Source organism: Leptosomus discolor, chromosome 12 (assembly GCF_034619465.1).
Source record: "Leptosomus discolor isolate bLepDis1 chromosome 12, bLepDis1.hap2, whole genome shotgun sequence".
Lineage (NCBI taxonomy): Eukaryota > Metazoa > Chordata > Aves > Leptosomiformes > Leptosomidae > Leptosomus > Leptosomus discolor.
The window spans coordinates 10,406,372-10,431,445 of NC_141402.1; the positions used below are offsets into that span (position 1 = coordinate 10,406,372).

The 25,074-nt window shown below is 44.5% G+C and overlaps 1 protein-coding gene across 2 annotated transcripts; it reads right to left on the reverse strand.

Moving 5' to 3' along the window:
• Positions 1-2,355: 2,355 nt before the first annotated feature.
• Positions 2,356-10,146, reverse strand: C12H11orf24 (chromosome 12 C11orf24 homolog). 2 transcript variants are annotated; one of them, XM_086472234.1, is made up of 4 exons: positions 9,946-10,146; positions 5,370-5,486; positions 5,046-5,053; positions 2,356-4,176 (listed from the first exon to the last, which is right to left on the reverse strand). In XM_086472234.1, exons 1-4 carry the CDS (start codon positions 10,100-10,102, stop codon positions 3,004-3,006), a joined length of 1,455 nt encoding a protein of 484 aa, XP_086328360.1. In that variant the 5' UTR covers positions 10,103-10,146; the 3' UTR covers positions 2,356-3,003. The 2 variants fall into 2 exon arrangements, with proteins under 2 accessions (XP_086328360.1, XP_009960530.2); XM_009962228.2 differs by lacking the exon at positions 5,046-5,053 and having other exon boundaries at positions 2,356-4,208.
• Between the last annotated feature and the right edge of the window lie 14,928 nt (positions 10,147-25,074).

Consider the following 25,074-nt stretch of genomic DNA (forward strand, 5'->3'; position numbering starts at 1 on the left):
AAAGTAATTCACAGCTGAAAGTGCAATAACTCAAATAAGAACAAAAAAGACAGGCTGAAGAGGAGACCTGGATGTAAACATACCAGGGTTGTGGGAACGGCAACAAGCTTCTGATGAGTACTCACCTTCCTGTAAGAACTTGTTAAGAAGCCACAAAGATTTTTATAGTGGTGGTTTCTTTTAGCCGTGATGTAGTTGTAATATTCTCACTGTGTCCATGAGAAACTCCCTAAGATTCTTGTAAATAGAGTTGTAACCCAATTCCAACTCTTATATCATACCCACTTGAATTATCCCCGAAGGGTTTTATTTGTTTTTAATAAACCAATCTTAGAAAGTATCTGTTTTTAGAAAAGAAAACTCTTTCAGAGTTTTGTTTAAGTAATGCCCCCTTCCTCTCCCTTCCCTTCCTACTCCCTCCAAGAAATCAGTACAGGAGTCTAGTATCTCTTCAAAGAAGAGAACAAAAAACAATGCAACTTCACAAGCTTCCACTCCACAGAAGCTGGTACCCAACTTTGGGTCTATGAAGAGATCCACAGAGACCGAAAGAAACAAGGCCACAGTTAGTGCAAAATCCATACAAAATTTTCCCCATTTCCAGGATATGCAATTACAAGTCTGGGGATCATAGTTTGCCTTTGTGGAAATGGCTCAGGCAACTTAAAAAAAAAAAAAATTTAAAAAAACCACTGCAGAGCACTAGCAGAGCAGCTACAAACGACACTGACACTTTATACAGGAAGGCAGTTTCTCCAGGCAGGAACTCGCTCACACAGGCAGGGATAAACTACAAGGAAGAGCACTATTGCCTGGATTCACCCTATCGAAGTGCAAACATGTACCTGAGATGTCTAAGCGAGGAGAAAGAGAAGTGAGCTGCATCTGAGGTAAGACCCATCTCCTTACTTGGAAGACGGCCCTGAGTCCAGGAGACAGCTCTTATCTCAGTATCTAGAGCAGAGCTTGAAGATCACATGCTTAGGTCTGTGGTTAGTGACTCATCTGCAATTAAGGTGAAACCCAATATCCCCATGTGGAGATAAGTGCCTGGCCTTCTGGTGGTAGAGCAGCATCTGCCCGACATCTGCCAACAGCTCGGAACAGTCATGCTGAGAGGTGAACAGTCCCAAGCACCTCAATGGGGTGAAATTTCCCTGCCATGCTGGGGGATGTTCCCAGCACCTCGTTGCACAGATACTGCGCACAGGCAGCTCCTGGAATATGGCAGAAATCAGGGTTCAGTTCCCCTCTGCTGAGAAGCTGCCAATTAAAAATAACCTTAAAATACAATCAAATTCAATCCCTCAAATTTCCCCCCCGCTACAGGAACCGTTGTGTGAATTTCGTGGCTTATACTTCAAGCCTTCCAAGGAGGGAGACCCCAACCACACTATGCTTTTACCTTGAGAAATGCTCTAACCTACCAGCATGCAGATGCGGTCCATGCAAAAGCACAGCAAAATGCATCCTAGCACTGACAACCGAGTCATCTCACTGCCAAAGCAATCTCTTTCCTTCCCTCAACATACTCTACTTGCTGAAATTTTGTCCTCAAAATTTGTATTGGGTAAGATTCAAGAAATTACCTGCCACCCATTTCTTTCAAACAACCCCTTACCTCTGCTGCTGCTCCTGCTATTTGCAACTGTTTTCACAGTGCTTTCAGTTCCATGATGAACAAGAAGTCTGCAAAGTAACCTCTTCCAGGGTAAACACTCTCTCCAAAATCTAAACAGCCAAAGAATTTGGAAAAATAACCCAAACCAAACAGCTCAAGTTCTGAGGTTTGCCTATTATCACCCTCAAGACTACATGCAAGCAGCATTAAAGAAGAGCCAACTAATTCGAAGTGAGAGACAAGCTAACGATCTGGTTAAAACAACCCCACAATGCACCTCAATCCAGCATTTTGCTATTGGTATGTACACGTCATTCAAGTAAGACGCATTGATCACTGAAGAATACTTTCTGAAAATCAAGTGTTTCCTAGTCACTCTCTCAGCTGCAGGTCTTAGGAGGTGATCTGCAACTGCAGAGGTGCAATAAGGTTTCCAGACTACTAGTAACTCCAAGCTGGTCCTAAATGCAAATCAAAAACCAAATCAGAGCCTGATGCTCTATGCATGAAAGATAATAAGCAGCAAAGCATACCTGGGGGACTGGCAGCACACTGCTCAAATTACAGCAGCAGTACCCTGGAAGATGATCAGCACCTTCTGCAACATGTCCATACTTCCAGTGAGGTCTTCAAAGCCCCCATACTCAGAACACCGAAGTAGAGCTAATTTGCTTCAGCCCCAAAAGCCCACTTGCTTGCTTCTGAGCTGGCAGTGACAGGAATGAAAACAGAAATGCAACAAGATACGCCCTTCCAGGGCCCCGTTTATTGAGTGAATATAAAAATAAGATCATTTAAGTGCAGAGGAACAGTAATCCGCCCCATGGTGAAAAGATATCTTGGGTAAACAGACCGCTTTGCAAGCAAGAAGCATACTGAAACATGACACACATTGGATTAAAAGTTCCTTGATGCAGCAATACTCCACACTTCTCATCATTTCAGAGCACTTCGCAAAAGGTACAAATGCACCCTTTGCTCTATTTTCAGAGGAGCACATGTGAAACAACTGAAACACAAGGAACTTGCACTGTAAACAGTTGAAAAAGTGCCACAGCATTTTCTGAGGACAATGGCTTACACCTTGTTGGGTGTTGTGGGGTGTTTTTTTTTTTTTTTTGCAATGAAAAATAATGGCCAAAGCTGTTGTGCATCATGGAAGTTTTAAAAATGACTACTTTTTTTTTTTTACAGCAACCTATTGCACGGTGGAATAAATTTTTTTTTTCCTTAATACAGTACATGGCATTTCTCCTCAATTGCACTAGAAGTAAATTTGGAAGCACTTTCAGTTTTTTATAGGCAAATAGGAAAGAAAAACAAGTCAGGCAGGCTTTCAATCTCCTTTCCATCTCTCTGCCCACTGTTTTATCCCCACCCTTTCACAACTCCGAGTCCACATACATTCCATTGATCAGGTAATCCACTTGCGTGTAGTCCTTCTTCTTGTAGCTCTCATATGCCTGCATAAGGAAGAGAACTATCACAGTTATGAAAAAAAACGTACCAACTAAAAGCACTGTGAGAAGTGAACTTTTATCCACCAAGTACTGAGTCAGGGGCTCGGCAGCAATGAGAAGATAACCATTGTCCGTGTCCTGAGTTTCTGCAAGGCCTGAAGCTGTTGTTTTGGGTGCATTTTCTAGAACTGTGGTTGTTGAAAAAATGTGAGATGTTGGCTTTATCCCATGCCCAGTCATAGTTTCCTCTATAGAGGCAGTAGCTAAAGCCGTGGCACCTCTTGTAGAGCCCAGAAAAGAAGTGGATTTACTCAAGAACGTTGTGGCTGTACTTGCTTCTGGCTCTAGATGTAGCAATGTAACAACAGGCAGTGAATTTGTAGAGTGTGAACTCTCCAAAGTGGTGAGTGCCATGGCATGAGTAGAAGCAGTGGAAGATTTTCCTGCATCCTGCGCAATAAGTGTGGTCAACGTTGCGCTCAGTCTCTTCAGACCAGCTCCAACAGTGGTTGAGCTACTAGAGCTGGGAGCGCTGGGTGCAGGAGTGGCTGTGTTAAACTCCACTGGTTGAGGCATTTGAGTATCTGCTTCAGAAGTGACAGTGAGAGGCGCAGAAGTAGAAGTGGGGGACAATACTGAGACAGAGCTACTATTTCCCGATTTTTTGGTCGTGGTCACAAGCTTGGAGACATGGCTGGCAGCAGAAGCAGGGACGTTACCAGGCGTGGGAGAAGAGGCAGTGGATGGCATGGCTTCAGCAAGGAGACTAGAACCTCCAGGGGCGTTTGAGGCACTGGCAGTTGTTTCGTTTGAGGCTCTGGCAATTGTTTCATGAGCTGTAGTGAGGACAGTTGCATTTGTAACATTGGCTGTTGGGGCTGTGGCAGTGGCGGTGGTCACGGCGGTGGTGGCAGCATTGTTTGCGATTGGTTTGCTTGTGTTTGTTGTTACGTTTTCACTCTCAAACCCAGGCAAATACCGCAAGTGAACCTTGCGAGTCTGAGCAGTTGAGGAAAACAGGTTTTCCATGTTGTGTCGGTCAACCAGTGCATTCACCATCCTCTTCTTTCTCTGCGGAGAGCTTTGATGGTGGAACTGGGCTGTTTCCCTTTTCCCACTGATAATTTCTTCAAAAAGACAAAACCAATGAGTTTCATAAGAACAAAACTCGCAAGCTCAAATCTGACCTCATACCACCAACATGCAAACCAGAACACGTATTCTGCAGTACATGTAGTACAAGCGGAATATATCAGTCCTCAAGTCAGCAAGAACATGAAAACTCAGACCCCTGCCTTTATTGCACATAATCCCTTCAGGGTGGTTTTTTTTGTTGTTTGTTGTTTGTTTTTCCACAGACCTCTGGCATTTGCCCAACCAGGGAATTAATTCCACAAGAGAGGGGTAATGAAGTGCAGAGCTACAACACAGAAGCACATTATCAACAGAAGTAGTGTTACGAATGCCAGCTCCTGAGAAAACAACTCGTGGTTTTGAAGTTACACAGCATCAACAAAGCCTTCTTGCTTAGATTCAGGACTTTTACCTCACAAAACTGAGTGGAAATTTCCACTTACGCCTTCATACTTTGGGAGAATTTCCTTCACAACTAGTGATCTAGATTTATAGTGACATAAATCCCATCTGCTTATCAAAGCTCCAGTTGCTACATTGCAAAGGAATCTCTGGCAACCCAAAAGAACCATGAACAAACTTTTTTTTTTTAAACTCTGGTATAGCCAACTCTTGAAACATACTTTAGAAGACTGATTCTCCAATTATCAACAAGCTCTGTTTTGTTATTAGGTCAATTAAAGTTGAAGACCCTGGCACTGGAAAGTCACCATGAGCAATTGCTGCTAAGGCTGCTCTGATTATAGAAGGAGCCTGCTGCCTCTGGCACAAAATCCTGGCCATCTCAGAAAAAACAATGCCAAGACATTTTCCTTTCTCTTAAAAAATACAAATATACCTGTTACGCCTTTATTATCCAAAGGACAGCATGTGGAGTACAAATGGCTTGAATGAATGAGGTCATCAATGTGGAGACAAACTGTCACCCGGTAACAGTTACAGAAGTTACTCAAAGCCACATCAAGCACATGTAAGTGCCAGAGCCCTTACCAGGCTCCTGGAACAGTTTTTCCAGTGAACCAACTTTACCTATGGAATCGTCCTGCAGGCATTTCACAACCCATCTCTGAAAGCCAGTCAAGGTCTAAATGCAGGCATTTAAAGCAAAAGGACCAGGATCCTGGGTTTAGCAGGAGCCTTAGGCATGGCGTTACCTCCAAGCAGATCTTTGATGTCTTGTTCTCTGGCATTCTGGCACACGCTCAGCTGGTGACACAGCAAGAGGATGCAGTGACTCTGGTAGGGCACAGACCAATTACAGCGATGGTTACCTGAAAACAGCAGAGAAAAATGGGTTGCTACACAGTACACTAGACAGTCTGGCCTTAAAGGATCCTGACTCAGCCGTAGCGAAAATAACTGGAAAGCCAATGAAATCAATATAGCAGCTGCAGCCTACCTACCTGCTGTCTTCTGGTACCAATATGTCCTAACAGCAGTAATTCACTCACCCAGACAGGGACAAACAGAGCAGGCTACAGTTCAGACCTAAATGGTAGCATTCATCTAGATGTCTTAATGAGGAAAAAAAAAAAAAGCGAGCCAGAACTGAGAAGCCACCCATTTCATCACTGCAGGAGACAGCTCTCATCTCAGTGCTTGGAGTTACATAGAAAGTTACTCTTCATTTGCTGAACAAAGATACCATTAGCCATGGGAGCCATCACAGAAATGGTCTTTTAGTAATTCAAATCCCAACACAAGCTAAATAAACTCGTCACAGCAGGAACTCTCTCTCCTGGCATCCCTTCGAATTCACCAATTTCTTTCTGGGCACATCTACATACACGTATCCAAGCTTTGAGGGAAGGAATGAACCTCCTCTAACCAGCACTAAGAAGACATCTCAAACACTGTGCCCAGTTTTGGGGTCCCCAGCATATAAGAGCAGTATTGACATACTGGAGCGAGTCTAAGCGAGACTACTAGAATGTTTGAGAGGCTGAAGCAGATTGATTTACAGAAAATCTCAACTCAACATCAAGGGAAAGAATTAGTTTCCACCACGAGGGCACTCAAACACTGGGCTGGGGGCCAGAGAGGTGGTACACACTCCATATGGTCTTGAACAGCTAGATCTAAGTCAGGTTCAGACGAGACACCTTCAAAAGGTCCCTTCCTGCCTAAATTATGCTATGATTTTATGTAGTATCACAGTAGCAGGCAATTAATTTCTGGGACACAGAATAATAAAAGCCCCACAGAAGATAACACAGTGCTCAGTCTGGGATGAAGCAGATGTGTGTGCAACTGACCACCCATCAGTGGATGAAAGGGAACTTAAGTGTATGGTAGGAGAAATTAATTTCTGTGTTTTGTTAGGAGTGTGAAAAAGAGCGAAGAACATGCCTATGGGGTATATATGGCTATATTTAAAGCTCTTACCTACAAAGAGAGTTACCCTCACTCAGGTCTACAGCTAGGGGAAGCTTGAACTTTTCATAAAAAAATACATTTGCTTTACCACAGTTATTAAAAGGGCTCGTGGAAAATTTATGAACTTGGAGAAATCTCTGTCTGTTTTGACAGACCTAGAAAAACTAGCAAAGGTGGAACTTTACTGGCTTCAATAAAACATTAAGAAAGTGACTGAAACCATTCAAAGCCTTTAAAAAAAGGTACTTAAAAAGCAACAAAACGAAAACTTTCAACAATCACACAGAGCAGGAGATAGAGCAGCAGCCTTTCAAGAAATTAAAATCCACTCCTCAGAAATGAAAGTATGTTTGGATGTGCCCTGATTCCCAGTCCCCCTTCCTGTCCCTTGCTCACTAAGCCATGCTAGCGGAGAAACACAGACCATCTACTACTGTAAACCATGCCCTTTTGTACTTCTTGAGAAGGGGAAAACAAAAAGCCAGCCACATATCTTGCATTGGCTGCATATCTGAGTCAGTCAGTTCAGAAAGGTCAAGAGACTAATGGGGTCAGCATGGTTAAAGCACCCTGGTTTCTGCTGCCATCAGGATGGTATCCAGCTGCTCATGACTTCCCCAGGACAACCAGATAGCTTTGAGCTGGACTGATTAGTACTCCCTGTGCTGCAACTCCACACTGAGTCTCCAGCTGATGTGTCCACTGCAAGATATATGCAGCCCAGTGGCTCCTTTTTGCTCACTTCCAATTAGGAGACAGTAGGAAAAAAGAAAAAAAAAAAAGTAGGACCTCAAAAGCTCGTCAGAGCTATTTTGAAAGGAAACCACGTAGGCAGACACCAAGGTCTGCTTTATTTCACCAAACTGGTTTATTTCATTTTTAAGCCTGCTGTTACTGGGAAGAAAGCGCAGATGCCCAAAGGCAAGCAGAAGCCAAGTAAGCAGATGTATCATGGAAGCAGGGAACAGGAATATTTGCTCTTGCAGCCATGTCATATTGCCCCTTTATTTTCCCCAGAGCATGCAACATAGCCCCAAAGTATGGCCAAGTGGCTGCATTCTCAGAGCCAGACTGCTCAGATGGCCAAGATGTTCCCCTCCAGCTCTGGACAAGAAACTTGGGAGAGCTCTGAATATGGCTGGGGATGCAAAAGGAAGAGCACAAGCTTATCCTACCTCCCAACACAGGTTCACTATGCTCACCAGGCATCTGGGAATCCTAGATTGCCAGATCTTTGCTAAGATGGGCACTTTCTCCATCAGGTATATCACTTACCCTAGTGGCATCTGGAGACTTGAACCCATTGCATTAGAAAACATATGGAGGTTAAAGTTACTACTACGCTGTCAGCCCTAGAGAGTTTTGCTGCTTTTACAAGCATGCAATTGAAGTGTCAAGCTGCCTCATGATATTGGTACAATCATTTTGTGATATGTTAGTTTGCCAACTACATATCCTGGCCTCTGGTGTGGATATTCGAAGGCGATGCTGGAATAGCCAGACCAGCAACCATTGCCTTTGCTGCAGAGCACATCAGAGATGTGAACGTACTGGCAAAAGTGGTTCTTTTTGTGACAGTTGCACTACTTCCCTAAGTTAGTGATGTTATGTCAGCAAGGGCAGAGATTACATCTGCAGAGGAGAGCCTAACCAGGTAAGCATGTTATTTTTCCACTTCTTCAAGCAATGTAGCTATGAAGACATCTCCCCATGCAAGCTTGACCTGTAACTTAACACTATAAAACCTTAAAAAATAACAACCACTGCTCCTTTACTGACAGCCACATAGGTGTAACTATTCTGACATCTAAGCCTCAGGCCTCATGTCTGTAGTGAAAGAAAGCACAAAAATACATACACTTGGGGAAGGTAGGAATGAAGAACAAGAGCACTAAAGCTGATCTTAAACCCTAAAGCTAATCATAAAAAAAAGACATTTCAGGTCCTTCTCTCCAGATGATCTCTCTGCACATGGCTATACATTGATGTCAAGAGTTTGTATCTTTTCCTGATATCTTGACACCAGGTAGTACAACAGACCGGCCATCAAGTAACAAATAGGAATTAAATTGCTTCAGTGGGTTTAATACAGAACCTAAAACCTGAAAAGGTTTATGCTTCTGGGTTTAGTTTTGAGTAGTTTCCTGAAGATGGAGCGCATCACCTAATTCTAGAGGCTCAACCGCCTCTGCCCAACAAAGCTAACACTCAACTGGACTTACTCTGGACCAAACATGTCAGGAGAGAACAACGTGAAGGGTACAAAAAAAAGTGGTTGAAGTCAGCAGCAGGGCGAAGCATGCACTCAGATCATCTCCCAGCCCAGACCACAGACGAACTAAATTCCTTATATTCCTCCTCTGGAAGAGGCAGCTGATAGCACCCTTTCTATCCTTCTCAAGATATCAGGAGGTTAAGATGACATGTGCACAGTGTTTAGAGATTCTTAGGTGGAACAGACAAACATGCAGTGCTACAGACCCTAAGTGTCAGCACAGTCAGCATGAATGTGTCATCTCTCTAGGGTTTACCACCTTCAAAAGCAGCAGTTGAAGTTTTCACAGCTCTGATGCCTGGGAGAAACTCATTTGTATTTTACCCCCTAAATAAAATGCTTAGTTTATAAAGGTGTTTTCTCTCCACTGTGAAGGGATGTCTCATGTTTAAAATGAAGGTTTGAAACCATCGGGCATTAAAAAAGGCATCTTTGTGATGTTCCTATCCATCTGATTGTCAGCCATTCATCCTCACCACAGCATCACTAGATGCTTGTAGGTGCTACAAGCTTTCATGTATGGCCAGACAAGACGGGGTCTTTCATAAGGACAACTGTGAAAGATTCATTTGGAATTTTAATGCTTTATAAAGACACCTCAGAGACAGAGAGCAGGAGGCTCTCATCTCCCCAGACTTGTTTAACCCTGTGCTTGGTTGCAGGATACAACTGGTTTCTTCTGAGGCAGAAAAACTACACATAAATACCAGGGAGCAAAGACTACTCATTCCAGTGCAGCTCTCTACATCAGCACTGTTCACTTGCAAAGATCTGGCAACATGGAATAATCATTCTTGAAGTCAATGACCTAACGCTGTTTGCACGCTACCAGTGCACACCGAGTGCACATGCACAGTGTCTTATGGAAGCCAGAAGGGCCCTGGGAAATGGTTGTTCTGGATTCAATTTAACCAAAACTGCCAGAAGTTATTTAGCACCACAGGACTGCACAGAGAAGCCGTAACAGTAAATGCCTGTAAACAACTGGAATTAAGAAAGATAGTTGTCAGGGGAGCAGAGGAGACCTTTTAGGAACAGCTGGAATTCCAGCTGGGTTTTCTAAGGGACAAGAAGCTCACCTGAAGCACCCAGGCTTTGACAGGCCTGCCTGCACTGCTTCTCAGTTGTAAGCCTGTTTATGTCCACTACACAGACTCCTCTCCCTTTCAGGACAGACAACCTGTGTTCAGATATACAGAAGGAGATCAGCAGGAAGAATGTAATGGTAGTCCACATCTTCAAGGTCGGCCTTGCAGCGAGGCTTCTCTTCCCAGGGGCAATTCTTTCTTATATCACTTTCAGATCCACTGCAATATACCTATTTAAACAACAACAACAAAAAGAAAACACTCAATTTATATCAAGAGAGTGTTCTACTAAACACAGTCCTCCTATCAGCAGCAATGGAAATAAAACGTACAAAAGGCAGGCAAGTATCATTATACACAACATACAAGCAACGATGCAGAGGCAGGAAAAGAAAAGACCATTCCCAAATTCATGGAGAGGCTCTTTCTTTGGAAAAGGTACTTTACTCTGCTTCACTCAGGCCCCAACAGAGAACAGCTCAAGTCAAAAGCCATGTGTACAAAGCCCAACTCAAAGCCCACAGGTGTACAGCAACACAGACATGACACCTTTTGACTCTCTCTGAGACCCTTAACGTTGATTCCAGGCTCAGCAGAAGGGTTTGCACCAGCTTGAGCACACTGACAATACCGGGAGATATAGTCCTGGCTCTGCCTTTACATCAAGTCAGTCAAAACCAAGCATCAGCCTTAGCTGATTCCTGTTTTGATTTTCCTTCTCACTGCAAAAAGCTAAAAGAAACTTCGATTGAAAATAAGTAAAAGCCAATATTTCAGGTCTTCCAAGGTCTTACACAGACACATCAGCTGTTACTGAAGAAGATTCACACCCACTGTAAGCCTTCATTTCCCCACCTAAAAAAAATAAATAGGCAATGTCTTTTCTTCATTACCAATGCACACACAAGACACTGTCCCAATAGATCTGCTGTCATCCTTGAAGTCACTGGAGCAGCTCCCGTTGACTTCAGAGCAGATCATCAGCTTCTACCTGGATTTACTCTGTTGTTTGCAAGACTTATTAAAGCTTTATATGAGCTTCCAAACAGTCCAGCCTGAACCAGACCAATCGTAAGTCTCCTCCCTAAGTAGTTTTTAAGGGCAACTCTCTTCCTCACCACTGAAGCAAACTTTAGTCTTCATGTCACGGCCTTCAAAGAGTGCCAAGATTGAACTTTGTGTGACATCCCAGAGGTGTATGTGACTACTGCAGTTGAAGACGCAAAGGCAGTTCACCACACAGAATCAGCAGCATGTGTGGATGGTATAAATAGAGTGAAAAACATCCAATGGTCACAGTAACGCATTTAAGACCCTGATTTAGCCATCTGTGCAAAAAGTTCTGCCCTGAGCTCTCAACTCCAGTCCTAGCCACACTTGTGAATTTAAGAATCTGAGTAAGAGCCTTTTTTTTTCCTCCAAGAAAGCCCAAGATAATGTTTATCTGCTTTGACTCCCAGATTGCAACATTTTGATGCTTCATACCATGAAACTTTCGTTTCCAAACTTTCCTCCTGCCTCTGTGTCTTAAAGCCCCAAACAGGATAACAGCGCTTTAGCCTCAAAACCACCCTGCCTGAAAAAGGGTGAAATATAAACAGCTATCCCAAGCTTTGCAGAGGGCACACAACATACAGGTCCACACTGGACTATCAAAGAGCCAAAGATGGAGACAAAAGTTGATACTAAAATGCAGTGCCTCAAACTCAGCAGCCCCAGTCACCCTACAAGCTCGCTAAGCAACCCAAAGCCTCCTTCCTGTCCTTTCATGGATTCTAGGGAAAATAATTATTTTGCCTGTTGAAAACACATGGAGCAATTTCTACATCCTCTGCTCTCCCAGACAGCAGGGGAGCCCCAAAGGACCGGACCATGACATACTCGCACCACTGACCTTAGCTCGTGCTCTCCTCTGCAGCTCTCCCTGGAGGAAGAGCGCGCAGCATCGCGCTCCTTTTGCGCGAGCAGGTTTCTCCCTGCAGCCAGAAGTTCACACCCGGGTCACCCCACCTGGCAGCTGGAAACATTTCTAAGCTTGACCTGACAACAGAAGTCTTGGTGGGGAAAGGCAGCTCACCAGCCCCACCGAGTCCTGCCTAACAGAGGCTGCGCCTGGCCTTCAGCGAGCACCAGCTTCCCCGGGGTCTTGCTCTCGCCTCGCACCACACATGCACAGGGCAGACCGGCTTCGCTCCTTCCTTCTCATGGATTGCTCTTCTAAGTGCACCGTAGCGGGAGTGGAAAGGATGAGGAGAGGGGATGACCTGTGCGACACACAGCTGCCGCCCCCGCAACACGGTGCACGAGCGTTGGCTGCTCAGGAAAGCAGCCCCATCATTTCAGCAAGGAATTGTTAATATGAATTTGTGTTATCAGCCAAGACAACTTCCACACTTTTCCTGCTGTTCTGAATGACAAGGCATTGCCACGAGGTTGCCTCAGCCTTAGCACACTCTTGCTGTCACTCTTAGCACGTGCTGCAGTTTAATCATTGAAAACTCCAGCTGACAAGACTGTAAGCAAGGGAAGATGTGAAATGCTCTGCCCACAGGAGATCTTCCTAGAGCAGACAGATCTTTATTGCTGACAGACAGCAAAAGTTTGCTTTAACCCCCAAACCCTTCAACTTAAAGCAAGAGATTTGGGTTCCCTCACAGACACGATAGGTACCTCACCAAGACACTCAGAGATGCTTGCCAGCCTGCCCTCCCACCATGTCACGCAGAAATAAGTGCACTTCTTGTAAAGTTGACAAGTCACAGGCAGAGATTCAGCAAGCAGTATCTGACCACAGAACAAAAAAGAAAAACACCAAACCATTATTAAGGGTAAATGTTACATTTTAAAGAGTCCAGCTTATGTTTGCTGTCCCTTTTCAAGGTAAAAGGCTTATAAGAAGCAACATTTTATAGCCTAAGAAGTGACCCTGAGAATGAATTGGCTGTGCAATAATGTTTGCATTTACTGTTTTAAAGAACATAGTAAAGAATAACAGCAATGAATACAAACACAGAGCACTCTTATTATAAGGTTTTTTTCCCTACCTTTACTAATACCTTTGTAGTTATATGAACCGACCCTCAAACAATAAGCATCTTTCATCACATTTTGGAAATGCAAATATAGCAGCATTGTATCTATGTATAAATACTATAATAGTTATTATTACAGTTAAAATTCAGTCTTTTAGGACAAATAAAATAATCTTAATTAATCTCAACTGACTCAAGAACTACATATATTTGTAAGACCAAATGTTGATCACACTCAGTGCCTAGAAGCTGTTGCACTGACACAGCCATCTGTCCCCTATGTGCAGAGACGCTGTGTATCCCCAGCCACATCAACCCACTAGAAGTCCTTCCCATCATGGCTGACTTTGGTCCCACTTGACTGCAATGGCTCCAGAGGGACACAAGATCCCAGGAAATGCCTCTCACCTCTTCCAAAGCACCCGTCAGCCTTTCTGGATGAGGCCAGCACCGGTTAAGGACACGCCGAGCTCAGACACAAGAGGTTTGTCTCCCCTTTCCCTCTCACTAAACACGGTCTCCTTAGGGACCAACTGATAATCCCTCTGTCAAGGTGCTCAATACAAATTTACAAGCTTAAAATAGTTTTCAGTGTTCTTCAGCCAATTACAAAAAACCCTTTGCAAATTGCAGAGTGAGCGTGTGAAGCAGACAAACACAGCACCCAGACCTGAAGTACAGCAGACAAACACACAGCTCATTTCCCAGTAAAGCCAAGTGATAACCAGATGGAGTCATACCTTAATTCAGTCCAGATGATGCTTGGGATGCTGTATTAAACATCAGAACCTCCAGCTAGGCATTGGGGTTTTTTTGGCCTCTTCCACCTTAGCACAATCCCATACATCCAGAACAAGAGTTGCAATTAATTGCAGATCACTTTTCCTGACTTAACAACTGCCTTTTATAATTACAAGCAATAAGCTTTATTTCTGCTTTCCCACTATACTTCTAGCCAGTACCACATGGCTCCATTTGTACTCAGAGACCTCACTGGGCATCCACCCCACACCCCCACATCCCAGAAAAGCACCAGCTAAATCTTCTCTCCAGATCGTGTTGCTTCCCAGAAGAAACCATCCTCTGGCTGTCAGAGACAACACAAAGGAAGACATGAATGCTACTGTTCCCACCAGAAGCAATTCTGGGAAATCAGGGCAAAATTCACTCTTTGAGCATTACCTTCTCCATCTGTAGAGAATCCCCAAGGAAATTAAAAGTCAAACCAAACCGCAAAAGGCAGACAAATAAAATCTGGGAAAGGACTACACTCTGAAAAGTGCAAAGTTTACTTTCACCATCTGTGGCTACAACTCAGCAGTGAACAAGCACACTGGAAAACCAGAATAACTTTGAGTCAACAACTGAATGACTGATGACTTTGCAATGTACACACATCCAGAGGGCATTGCCTGCTGGGTTTCAGAAGCATTCCTCCCTTCTTGCTGATCTTCCTGTGTTCGAGCCAAGGAATTTGTGGAAAGAAAAAAAAAAAAGCAAAGTATTATTTCAAACATTGATTGGGATGATGTTTGGAATGATATTGCAAAAGCAGGGTGAAGCCTTTGGAATATAAACCCCTTGTCTCCATGCCCTCCCACCCAGCCTCAGTTGCTCCTGGTTAAGCAACTGCACCAAAGCCAAAGGAGAGATTTAGAACTAGACAAAAAAAGCACAGAAAGAGGGAGTGTGTGTGCTAGAGATCACAGGCACAAAGTGAGCAAAGCAAATCATTTAGGGCAACGCACACTCTTTTGAGCTGTCAAAGAGCCAGCAGACTCTGCCTCAAAATTCATACTGCTAAGCATGCACTGACTAGGCACGAAACAAGGTCAAAGAGCTGCAAAGGAATCTTCTACCTTCAGTATAACGACGAAGCAGGTAAAACAAGGGTGGAATACATTTGCAGACAATGATGCTTCTCTCCCATCAAACTGAGAAGACATAAGGCCTGGTTTCAACTTGCAATTGCTGCTAAACACATTATGTGTTGTCAGCTCTCAAAACAAGCGCTATATTTCACTCTTCAGAAAGAGAGCAGATTCTGCTCAGGGAAGACAAGCACATCTCATTTTGTGAACTGAGGCTAGAGCGCAGGAGGCAGGGAATCTGTGCTGCAGTCTTGGGAAGCATTTGGCTCCCCAAGCTTATCTCCAAGGCTGAAGATGCACACATAGATAGGTCTGGAGGCAGAAGAGGCAGCACCAAGACACACGAGGCTGACCAGCTGAGCACGACCAGAAGAAGTTACATCATTCTCTGGACACCAGCTCTAGAGCCATTACACTCCTTTGGCTCCCAAAGCAAGTTAATGACAAGTTACAAAGCTGTTTCTACAAAATGTCTCAAGCCATCAACAATGAAGGATGAACTGAACAGAGATGGTGAAGCAGAGAAGCATCAGAGATTACAGGGGAGGAAACACATTGCTAGGTCCCTGGTCTGGACACAGTTCCTTTGACTTCCCAAGATGCCTGCACAGCATGAAGCATCCACACTTCCTTAGAAAACTGAGGAGACAAAGGTCAAAGTTCTATTTGCTGCCCCAATACAGGCTCTCCGGTGCCCCCAGTATTTGCTCCTCTGGGAGGATGACTGAGGTGGGACATGCACAGTTCCATACTTTCAGAGGGAGTTTTGAAGGAAAATGTGCCTAGAAATCACTGATTGTGATACATCAGCCAGGCTAGGATGGTGACCAACAAGCTGGATCTGATACGCACGTGAGGCTGACAGGAGGCCAGCAGAACATTCAAGACTGATCTGCCACAACAGTAGGATGCAAGTTACTACACATTCTCTGGATTCAGAGAGGAAACACTGCCAGTCCAGGTCTGGAAGATCATCACTTATATTCCTTCTCCTACCACACAACTTCTTCAGAGCATAACACTGCCTGGCTGGCTGTGGAGTCAGAGGAGCTGGCACACCCCTCCGCATCAGCAGGCACACTCCTCACTGCAGCAGGCAGTATTGGATGGACATTGGTTTGGTCTGCTGCTGTCTTTTCTGATGTTTCTCCCGATACACATAGACAAAAAAAAAATATAAAAAAATCCTGCAAAGCCAGAAAGCCCACACAGACTGCATCGCACTGGAATCTGTTAAGAACAGCCCAATAAGCAAGAACATTTGAATTAGGCAGCTATAAATTATACATCTTCTCCTCCCCTAAATATGAACCACCTCCTTCAGTTCATCCCCACCTATGGCTGAATCTCCCATCAATCTGCACAACACACATCCCACAGGAAAGGTGACCACAGTGCCTGCAGTGGCATCTGCAAGCTTCAGGGAATAAGCCAAAAGATGCCAACAGCTGCAAACGATGCACCCAACAGAACAGAGACAGCATCCTTGCTCAGCATACCCAACACGCCCTCTAGATTCACATTTGACCAACTTAGATGGGAGTTAAGCTGGAGAGCAAAGAATAATCCAATGTCACTGAGCAGACAGCCTCTGAGAAGGCTGCTGGATCCTTTGGAAGACTGGTGTGGGAAACGGTGCTTTTTAAAAAAATCCGCAGCAGCTAAAGTATTTCTCCAGCTGCCACATATTACTCTCTGCAAGAAAATCCATTCTTCTGCTCATGAATGGCCAAACATAATAGATCAGGACTTTCAAGATGCTCTGTGTGAATAGAACACATACCTTAGAGTCTCTTTCAAAGAGGTGGAATGCCAAGTTTTGCTGAGAAACTCTGCGATCACACTTGGACTTGGCTGACATGCGAAACTTTCCCAAGTTTAAAGCCCTCAGGCTCCATGCTGACAAAGGCACGTGACACTACACAGAGCCGAGGCCGTGCAGAGCTCAGGAGGAACAGCATCTCTGCAAGGCCACCACCACCACGCTCCCACAAAAGGCATGGAAAGCCATTTCCATGCAAGAGGTGGACTAACTGCAGGCTCTGAACAGCAGACCTCATTCACGCAGACACTAAAGCACTGTATCCTTCAGGTTCAACATTTTCAGCAACTTGCTCCATCTTCCTCTCCCTATCAGGAACCCAGAGGAGGTTTCAGTGGCTACAGCCCATGTCTGATGGTGACACAACCTGCGCTCAGGCTCCTTCCCCCCTGTTTCAGCTTCCTTTGGAAGTGATGCAGGGCTAGGGATTCACAATCTTTGGCACATTTAGCCACAGCAGTTTTTGTGGGTGGGTTTTTCTTTTTTGTTAGTTTTGCTTTGACTGTTACCAGCTTTACCCACCCCCATCTTTCCATGCTCCAGTTCCCCACCTGTATTCCTCTCTTGGGGCACAAGGCAGACAGCTTATGCGTGTTACCCCCCTAACGAGGGCAGCCCACGCTGGCACCATGGAGGCTTCATGTCCATCACACTTTGATAAAACAAATGTTAACGCCTAAACCCCCAAAATGAGCATCACCCATCCATCATCCTTTCTCACCCATATTAGTGCCATGTTCTGCAGTTCAGATGGTGAGAAGTACTACTCAGCAGGACACTTTTCCTGTGAAAAATGACCAGACAGCTATTTCACTTATGAAAATGTGGCTTGTTCTGGAATATCTGAAACAATCCAGTTTTAATACAAAGAAAAATGAACTGCCAAAGACTAACTGCGTAAAGCTGTGACTGGACAATAAATCTGTCAACAAAAATACCTCCAAGCAATAAAAATGTGCACTATGGCTCAACTGCAACCCTCCCTGTTCTGATCCGCACCCGAAGCAGCTAGCAAATTTTCAGACGTACTGTTGTCTTATGGGAACAGGAGATCATATACAGGGCATTTCACACCACGTGTTTCAAATTAAACTGCTTTCAACAAGACCCTCAAAGGAACCATCCCAGTCGGCTCCCATGTGATCTCTGCAGCCATCGAGCTACCAGCAAGCAAAGGGGATCAAGAAGGGTAAAAGGTAAGCTCATGATTTTGGTTTCTCTGAGCACTTGCAGAAGCAGGTACTCTGCAGCATGGTTGATCCATGCTTGCTGAGAGGTGGCATTAGAAGCTAGAACTAGCACAGTGTACTTGCACAGGAATAAATGGTGTCTGAGGTGCTATTAAATTCAAAACCGCCAAGTCTGAGGTGCTATTAAATTCAAAACCACCAAGTCTGGAGCTAAGGGAGACTTAAACAAGCAGCGACTTCAGCCTTAAGGTACAATTAACCAAGCGTTACTTTTGGAGCAAATAAAACTGCCAATGTGTTAAAGTCTGGTCACCCACCCACCTCCTGCCTTGCAGAATTTTACCGCAGTCAGCAATTTCCTGGCAATACCGATCAAGTTAAATTTCACTGAAGTTGATAGTTCCAATGCTGTCTTTCACTCCAGATATTTTTGAGAAATCATTACGCTCCTCTATAGGGTCACATAGCTGTAATACTCATTTTAGGTGTGTAGAAACAGAGGACACGTCTCTATCCAGAACACAAGGTTCTGACAGTTTGCTCTGGAATTTAAGCCTTTGCATGGTTTTCAGCAGGGTTACGCGCAGCAGCGATGGCACCCTATGTTACAAAAGCATCAGGCAATCCTGTGGAGAGCTCAGAAATGGAGAAGGAAGTTCAGACACCCTGGAAACAGCCAAAACATGGTCCTAGTGCAATGACTGAAGGGGAACTTCTGCTCAGCACTCAAAGAACTCGAAGAAAGGAAAGCATTTTTGGCTCCTTTTCCCTTCTGCAAAGAAGTAGGATCTTTGTGCATATCCTGAAATACAGAGAATAAAAAAAAAAAAGGAAAGAAAAAAAATATCAAAAGATACATGCCTCCACCTCTGGTTATCCTCACAAACAAAACAGCCTGAAGGCTCTCACATTATAGAAGGTTTCTCTTTATTAGTTAAAAACTTTGGTTAAAAAACAAAGGTAGCTTTATATGGAAGGTCTCTCAGGTGAGATGCAGCAAAAAGTCATTCCAGCTCATCACAACAGAGTATGATACTGGGGAACTTTTCACCATATATTTGTTAACACAATATATTTGTTAACACAAATCAAAATATTCTTCCCAAACTCTCCAAGCCAGGGAGATATTTATAGCAATACCCAGTGAAGGTTGCTGGCACATGTCTCCCTCCTTTGTGATTTTGACAGCTGGAAAGACATGGAAATCACAGGGCAAGGTGGGTGCAGAAGCTTAGCCAAGTCTATTTTTTCCAACAAAGAGAGAATCAAATGCAGCAGCAGCTCTCCTCATCCTTGCTGGCCTTCCCTGAGGTAGGTTCTTCATAACCAGAAAGTCTTCAAGTCATGCACTAACCTGAATTTAAACCCACAGGTCATGAGAACGTAGAGGAAAAACATCCTTCTCTCTCCTTACTCTCATGGATGTCCACGGCTGCCAAGGCAGCATCTCTAGATGTGCTTCAGTCCAGCTCTTGGGTCTTTCGCCTCCTATGCGGCAAAAGGGCAGGAGCTGTGCTCTCCTACCTCGTTCTAGGTTCCCTCTTTTCAGTTTCAGAGGACTCATTTAAGTTTGGAGTCCTGATGCTAACTGATTAATAGGTTAAAGTAAAATAAGCTTGGTTTGAGCTCCTCAAAGCCTTTCCAGCAAAAATGGCTCTGTACAAAGAGCCCATTATTCATGGAAGAGGAGCTGCACAGGCAGTAGTGCGTTCTGAATCCTTCTGAGCCCTTCTGAGCTCAATATGGAAGGTCTGTCTATCTGACTGACTGCTGCTGACACTGCTAACAAGGACTCCAGAACTATTCCATAGGGTTACCTGAACACCATGGGCACCTACAGACAGACAGCACAGCAGGTCACCAAGAGAGATTACAACTACCACAAACATCAGTTGAACTTACACTAAAGGCATGGAAGTGAAAAACTGCGTGTTTCCCCACAATCTCTCTCGTGTTCTGTATTTTACTGGACAGATAGGGCCGAATACAGATATTTTCTGAAGCGGTCTTGGAAGCCTCTGTGCTCATCCTAAGTCTTTAATTTTCGCTCAGCAGTACGGCAACAGAATATTAAAAAAATCAAAAAGTTGAAACCTCTCTCTCTGAACTTGTGACACCTGAACTCAAAACAGAAGTAAGAGGTTATTCTTACCCCTCCTAAAAGCAGCAGCACAGACTGAACCCATTAGAAACTGCTGGCTACTGATTTTATGCCAAAGATGCTCTGATCCTGTAACAAGGGGAACAGTGAACTAGAAAAGCCAAAATACCTGCCCACCCTGGTCCAAAGATGAGCTCAGCATACGCTAATTATCTAGGTCAAGAGACTGCCTGAGGGAGGGTTGTCCAAGCACGGACAACAAAAACAAGGATGAGGACAGACATGGGAAAGCCCCACTCCAAGCAGCTCACTTCAATATACGGAATGGTGTTTTGAAGACTTCAGCTCCAATGTAACCCAATACGAACCTGTCTGATACCATCAGATCACACCAGAACACCGTTACAGGAACAGGCTGTGACTGAGTGAAATCAGATACAAAACAAAAGACATGCCAAGAATTAAATAATTCACACTTGAATTAACATGAATATCCTGCCTACCAAACCCCACCTTTCACTTCAGTTTGCTGCTAGAGTCTCTGCAAGCCTGGGATGAGAAAAGGCTATAAATGACCAAGAGCGAGTACCCAGGTGGCCTGCACCGAGGTACAACTCTTCTTCAGCCTCATCCTTTAAAGCAAGTTTAGGCTCCTCAGAACTAGACATCAGTCAAACAAGTCCAACCTACAGGCCAGAGAGTCCCATCGGCTGGTTGTAAGGGGCCTCCCACCCATAAACCCACCCCCACCCTCTCAGCTGCTCTTGCTCCCATTACAGACTGTTCAACTACTCACAAAGCAGCTGTAAATCACACCAGTAAACTGCATCAGTTTAGCACCAGGTACCCAAGGTGAACTGGCACCAATTCTGCTTTCCTTGAAAGCTGCAATTTGTAGTAAACCAAGAACTGCCTCATAAGCAGCAGAGTCATCCGTACAGAAGGACAGGAACCTCAGAGTGACATAATGCATGCTCTGGCATCATAACTGTCAACTACTAGGAAGTGCATTTGCTTCTTAAAATCAGCCAGAAACCTGAAAGCTTCCAAAGGAGATTAGAGAAAATTCCAGAGCCATCTTTTAAGTGATCGCATGGCTTGGAGGACCAGCAGTCTCCTCTTCTCTTCAAGTTCCCCCTCTATTCTGGGTCAGTTCAGTGGAGAAGCAGCATTTTCTCAGGACTTGAAGGAGAAGGGTCCTTTGTGGAAGGCTGTGGCCATCTCAGTAAGAAGCTAGAAGAGCAACTTCCCAAGTTGTTTCTGGTAAATCTAATGCCTACTCTCATTTCCAAAAGGCCAAAAATTAAAGACGCAGAGAAAGTTTGTCCCCTTAGCCTTAAAGCATGACTGGGCACAAGGTGCCCTGGCAAGGCAATATGAAGGAAGAATCCAACTGATGCCAGGTTTTCCCCTTCATACCTAATGAATCACAATTTTGGAGCATGTATTTTAACTCCAGAAGGAATCTTTGCAAGTGTAATCTTATCCATTTCAAAATGGTTCTGCACAGAAATTTGTCCCAAGGCATGCAATAACCTAAGAGCTCATTTAGCAGAAGGGTTTGCAGTTTTCGGTCAACTCCCAGGGGACAGCTTGCCCACTCCACAATTTGCATTACATCGGTTTCCACTTTCAGAGGGGTCACAGACCAAGTGGAGAAATACCACCCAGAAAGAACTGCTTGTTAATATTTTCAGAACCTGCAAGAGGGGTGGGGGGGGAAGCAAACAAAACTCACAACTCCTCCACCTCACCAGCATTTTCTGGTTGTATTTTATTCTAAAACTCTCATTCATTCAGGTATTCCTTATGAGGATGGGTCATCAGCACTGGAAATCCACTTCTGTTACAGCTGTTTATTCACTGAATGTATTTCATTGCACCAACACGTACCCAGCTTCTAGACACTACAAGGCATCCAAAACCTAGAAATCCTTGCTCCCTCTGCAACAGACAGAAAAGCAACAAAGGGGAATCTATCAATACACTGGAGCCAGTCAAAAGCTGTTTGCTAAGCAGAAAACAAACCCAACTCCTGTGCTTTTGCTTTTCAAGTCCGCTGGTAACAAAAGCCATCTGCATTACAGCTCCATCCAAGCCACGTGCTTCTCAGACTCAAGCAGCAAGTGTCCCTGAAGAACGTTCTCAGCTGTTGCCATGTTAGTATATCTGCCTTGGGCAGCAATTCTTCCAACACACAAACCACGTGTTTAACTCTATACCTGAGAGGAAGTCTAGCAGAACTGGTGGAACCTGTGACCTGCATAAAATTAAGTCATGTAACCATTGGCAGGCTCATGACATTGCATTCCCCTGCTGGGTTCACTGCCCAAAATGTGCCCACTAGAGCCAGGTATACCCCAGCTGTCGTCAGTGACACACTTCAGCCACAGCATGTGCCTACTTCAGCCATCTCAGAGACAGTCACTGCAGCCAGAACACATGGATCCTGCCATATCTACAAGGCAAATCTACAAGAATGGATCCTGCCAGATCTACAAGAAAAACACCGTCATTGAGGAAGATATTCGTGCCAATTACCACTTTGCTTCGTGGCTTCAGGAAGAGTCAACACAGCCTTTGGAGCAGGAAACTACCTCTCATACCTAAAAATCTTCGAGGCTATTCATTACACGTGGATTTGTATAAAAGTTTATCTTACAGCAAAGAAACCAGAGAGCTTCTTTTCCACCATGCTCTCCTTTTCTAAGTACAGATGGGAACTGGAGTCCAGATGCTACTGCCAGCAAAAAGATACACTGATGATGTAAAGTTTCATCAAAAGGATGATGATTGAAAGGAGCTTTGCAGACACAAATACACCAGCCTGATCTTTGTAGCATGGGTCAGTCCCTAGTACAACAGGGCATCAGTTCAAAAAAACAGAGCATAGGTAAGCTAGACCACCTCTCCCTTATCGCACAGGGTGGAAAAAGAGGCATGGCAACACCAAGCCATTTGTGTGTAGCTATAGGAGGGACTGGTCAGAGCTGGAAATGAAAATCGAGTCTCTCTAAATCCAGCTCAGTGCATGAGCTACAAGACAGTCTACTTCTCCTAGGAAAGCAGGTATTTAGTAAGAGCATCATTAAGAGCATCTCAGGAACATCCAGAAATACCTGCTGTGGGGTTTGTGTTTCATGAAGGAGAGGGGGAAGAGGAGTGTTCCTATAACATAAATCACATACAAGCCAAAAATAATTGATAGTAAGATTCAGGGGATGACGTACATCGAGAAATGAGGGAGTGAAGAGGTAGCACAAACACGTGAAGTAGCCTCCTCTCCAATCAATGCTTGATCTTAAATGGATCCCAAATATTTCCCTTCAACCAGTTTGCAGCCATAACACTTCCACCTTTATTCCTTGTTCTTCAATTTATTCTTGGTTCATGAATAGGGATGAATTTTGCCCTTACCCATCCACACATGCTCAGTTCCTGCTCACTTCTACAAAATCTCCCTCTACTAATGGACTTATTTCACAGCAGTTTCAAATCTGTCCAGAGGGAGCAAAAGAAAAACAATAAAATAGTTTTGAACATATCAACTTACCAGGCAAACACTTGTAACTGTTTTCTTGTAGTCAGGAGTTACTGTGCCTTTAGGGGAAGCAAAAGCCAATAAAAGCCTGGATACAGTAGGACCACAGCTGAAAGCATAGGAAAAAAAAAAAGGAACAAAACCATGTAAAATATTGTATGCAACCAGAGGGCCACTTCTCTGAGACTGTCAAAGCATTTTCACAAAGAGCTGGAAGAGTGGGAAGGTTTATCCTGCTTTTTAACACAGAGAAGCCAAACAAAGACAGAGAGAGAAGACTACTCAGCAAAAGAACATGCTTAATCCTATTAAAATTAATGAAATTTCATCCCGGTCTCCACACATAAGTTGTGCTGGGAGTTTAACTTAAGTGGATTTAAACCCAGATTTAGTTGCAGTGCTGCAAAGTCTCCCCAAGCCAAACAAATACAAATCCAGCACAAATATACATGCAAAATTCAATGCAAATGTCATCAAATCACTTTTTTTCTCCCCTCCTTTTTTTTTTTTTTACAAAACAAATCTAAAACCAGTGCACCTTCACCATCTGAAGTATGCACTCAAGTGCTTTGCCGAGCTACGGCATAAGCAGCTCTCCAGGCCTGGCACCAAGTCGGCTGGAGCCCAGGGAAGGCAATCCCAATGCCCTCTTGGACAGCTAGAGGCAAGAGGGTCGTGGTTAGCAGAAGCAATGATGGTTGTGAAGAGGACTTGTTGAATGTCTCCATAAAAAAAACGGCCCTTGTAGACAGGCAGTCTCCCCTTCCCTCTCTGTGTATTTATGGAATAACGGCAGTAGCTATGGGGCCCTGCATGCTCCACAGCCACGCCTGCAGAGCACAATTTAGTGGTCCTTTAGGGGACACAGCTCAGCTGAGACTCCACCAAAAAAAGGTGACAGGAGCCGTGGAGCTGTACAGAGATAATCGGGATGTGCACCTGCAGCCTGTACCGACCGCGCAGACCTAATTTGCTGCTCAAAGGGAGGACCCAGCAGGTTCCTCACACGGGTGCAAGATGCACAGAGGGACTGTGGGTCCTGCCCCATGCACTGGGGGACAATCCAGCTGGCTGTAAATAAACAAGTACTCATATCCCTGGCTCTCTGCCCTCTGTTCCTTTCTTCATACCACATTGTCCTACAAGAAAAAACAAACAAACAAGTGCCCAGTGTGCTTTCCAAATGGTTGACAAGCCATCATGTGAGGAAAGGACATGATGGAAAATCCAGGCTCACACACTGTCATTCCAGAGATCCCACACTCTACAAAGTGCATTTGAAGATATGTTGTTCACGGGCATATGTTCAAGAAGGGGTTCCCCATACCACACCAGAGATATGTTGTCCTTTTCTGGATGAATTGCTGTACCACGGGCACCCTGAGTGCCTCACCTGCACGGTGACCTCCTTGGATTGCCAGCAGTCAACAGCTGGAGAAGCTGCAAAGAACGTTTCCAAAGCGCACAACCAGCTCCTGCCTGCAATCACTTTCAGCATCACTACCGTCCCTGCAGCACTGGCAGGATCCTTACACCCCCGCTGCCAGCTCACAAGCCCCACTG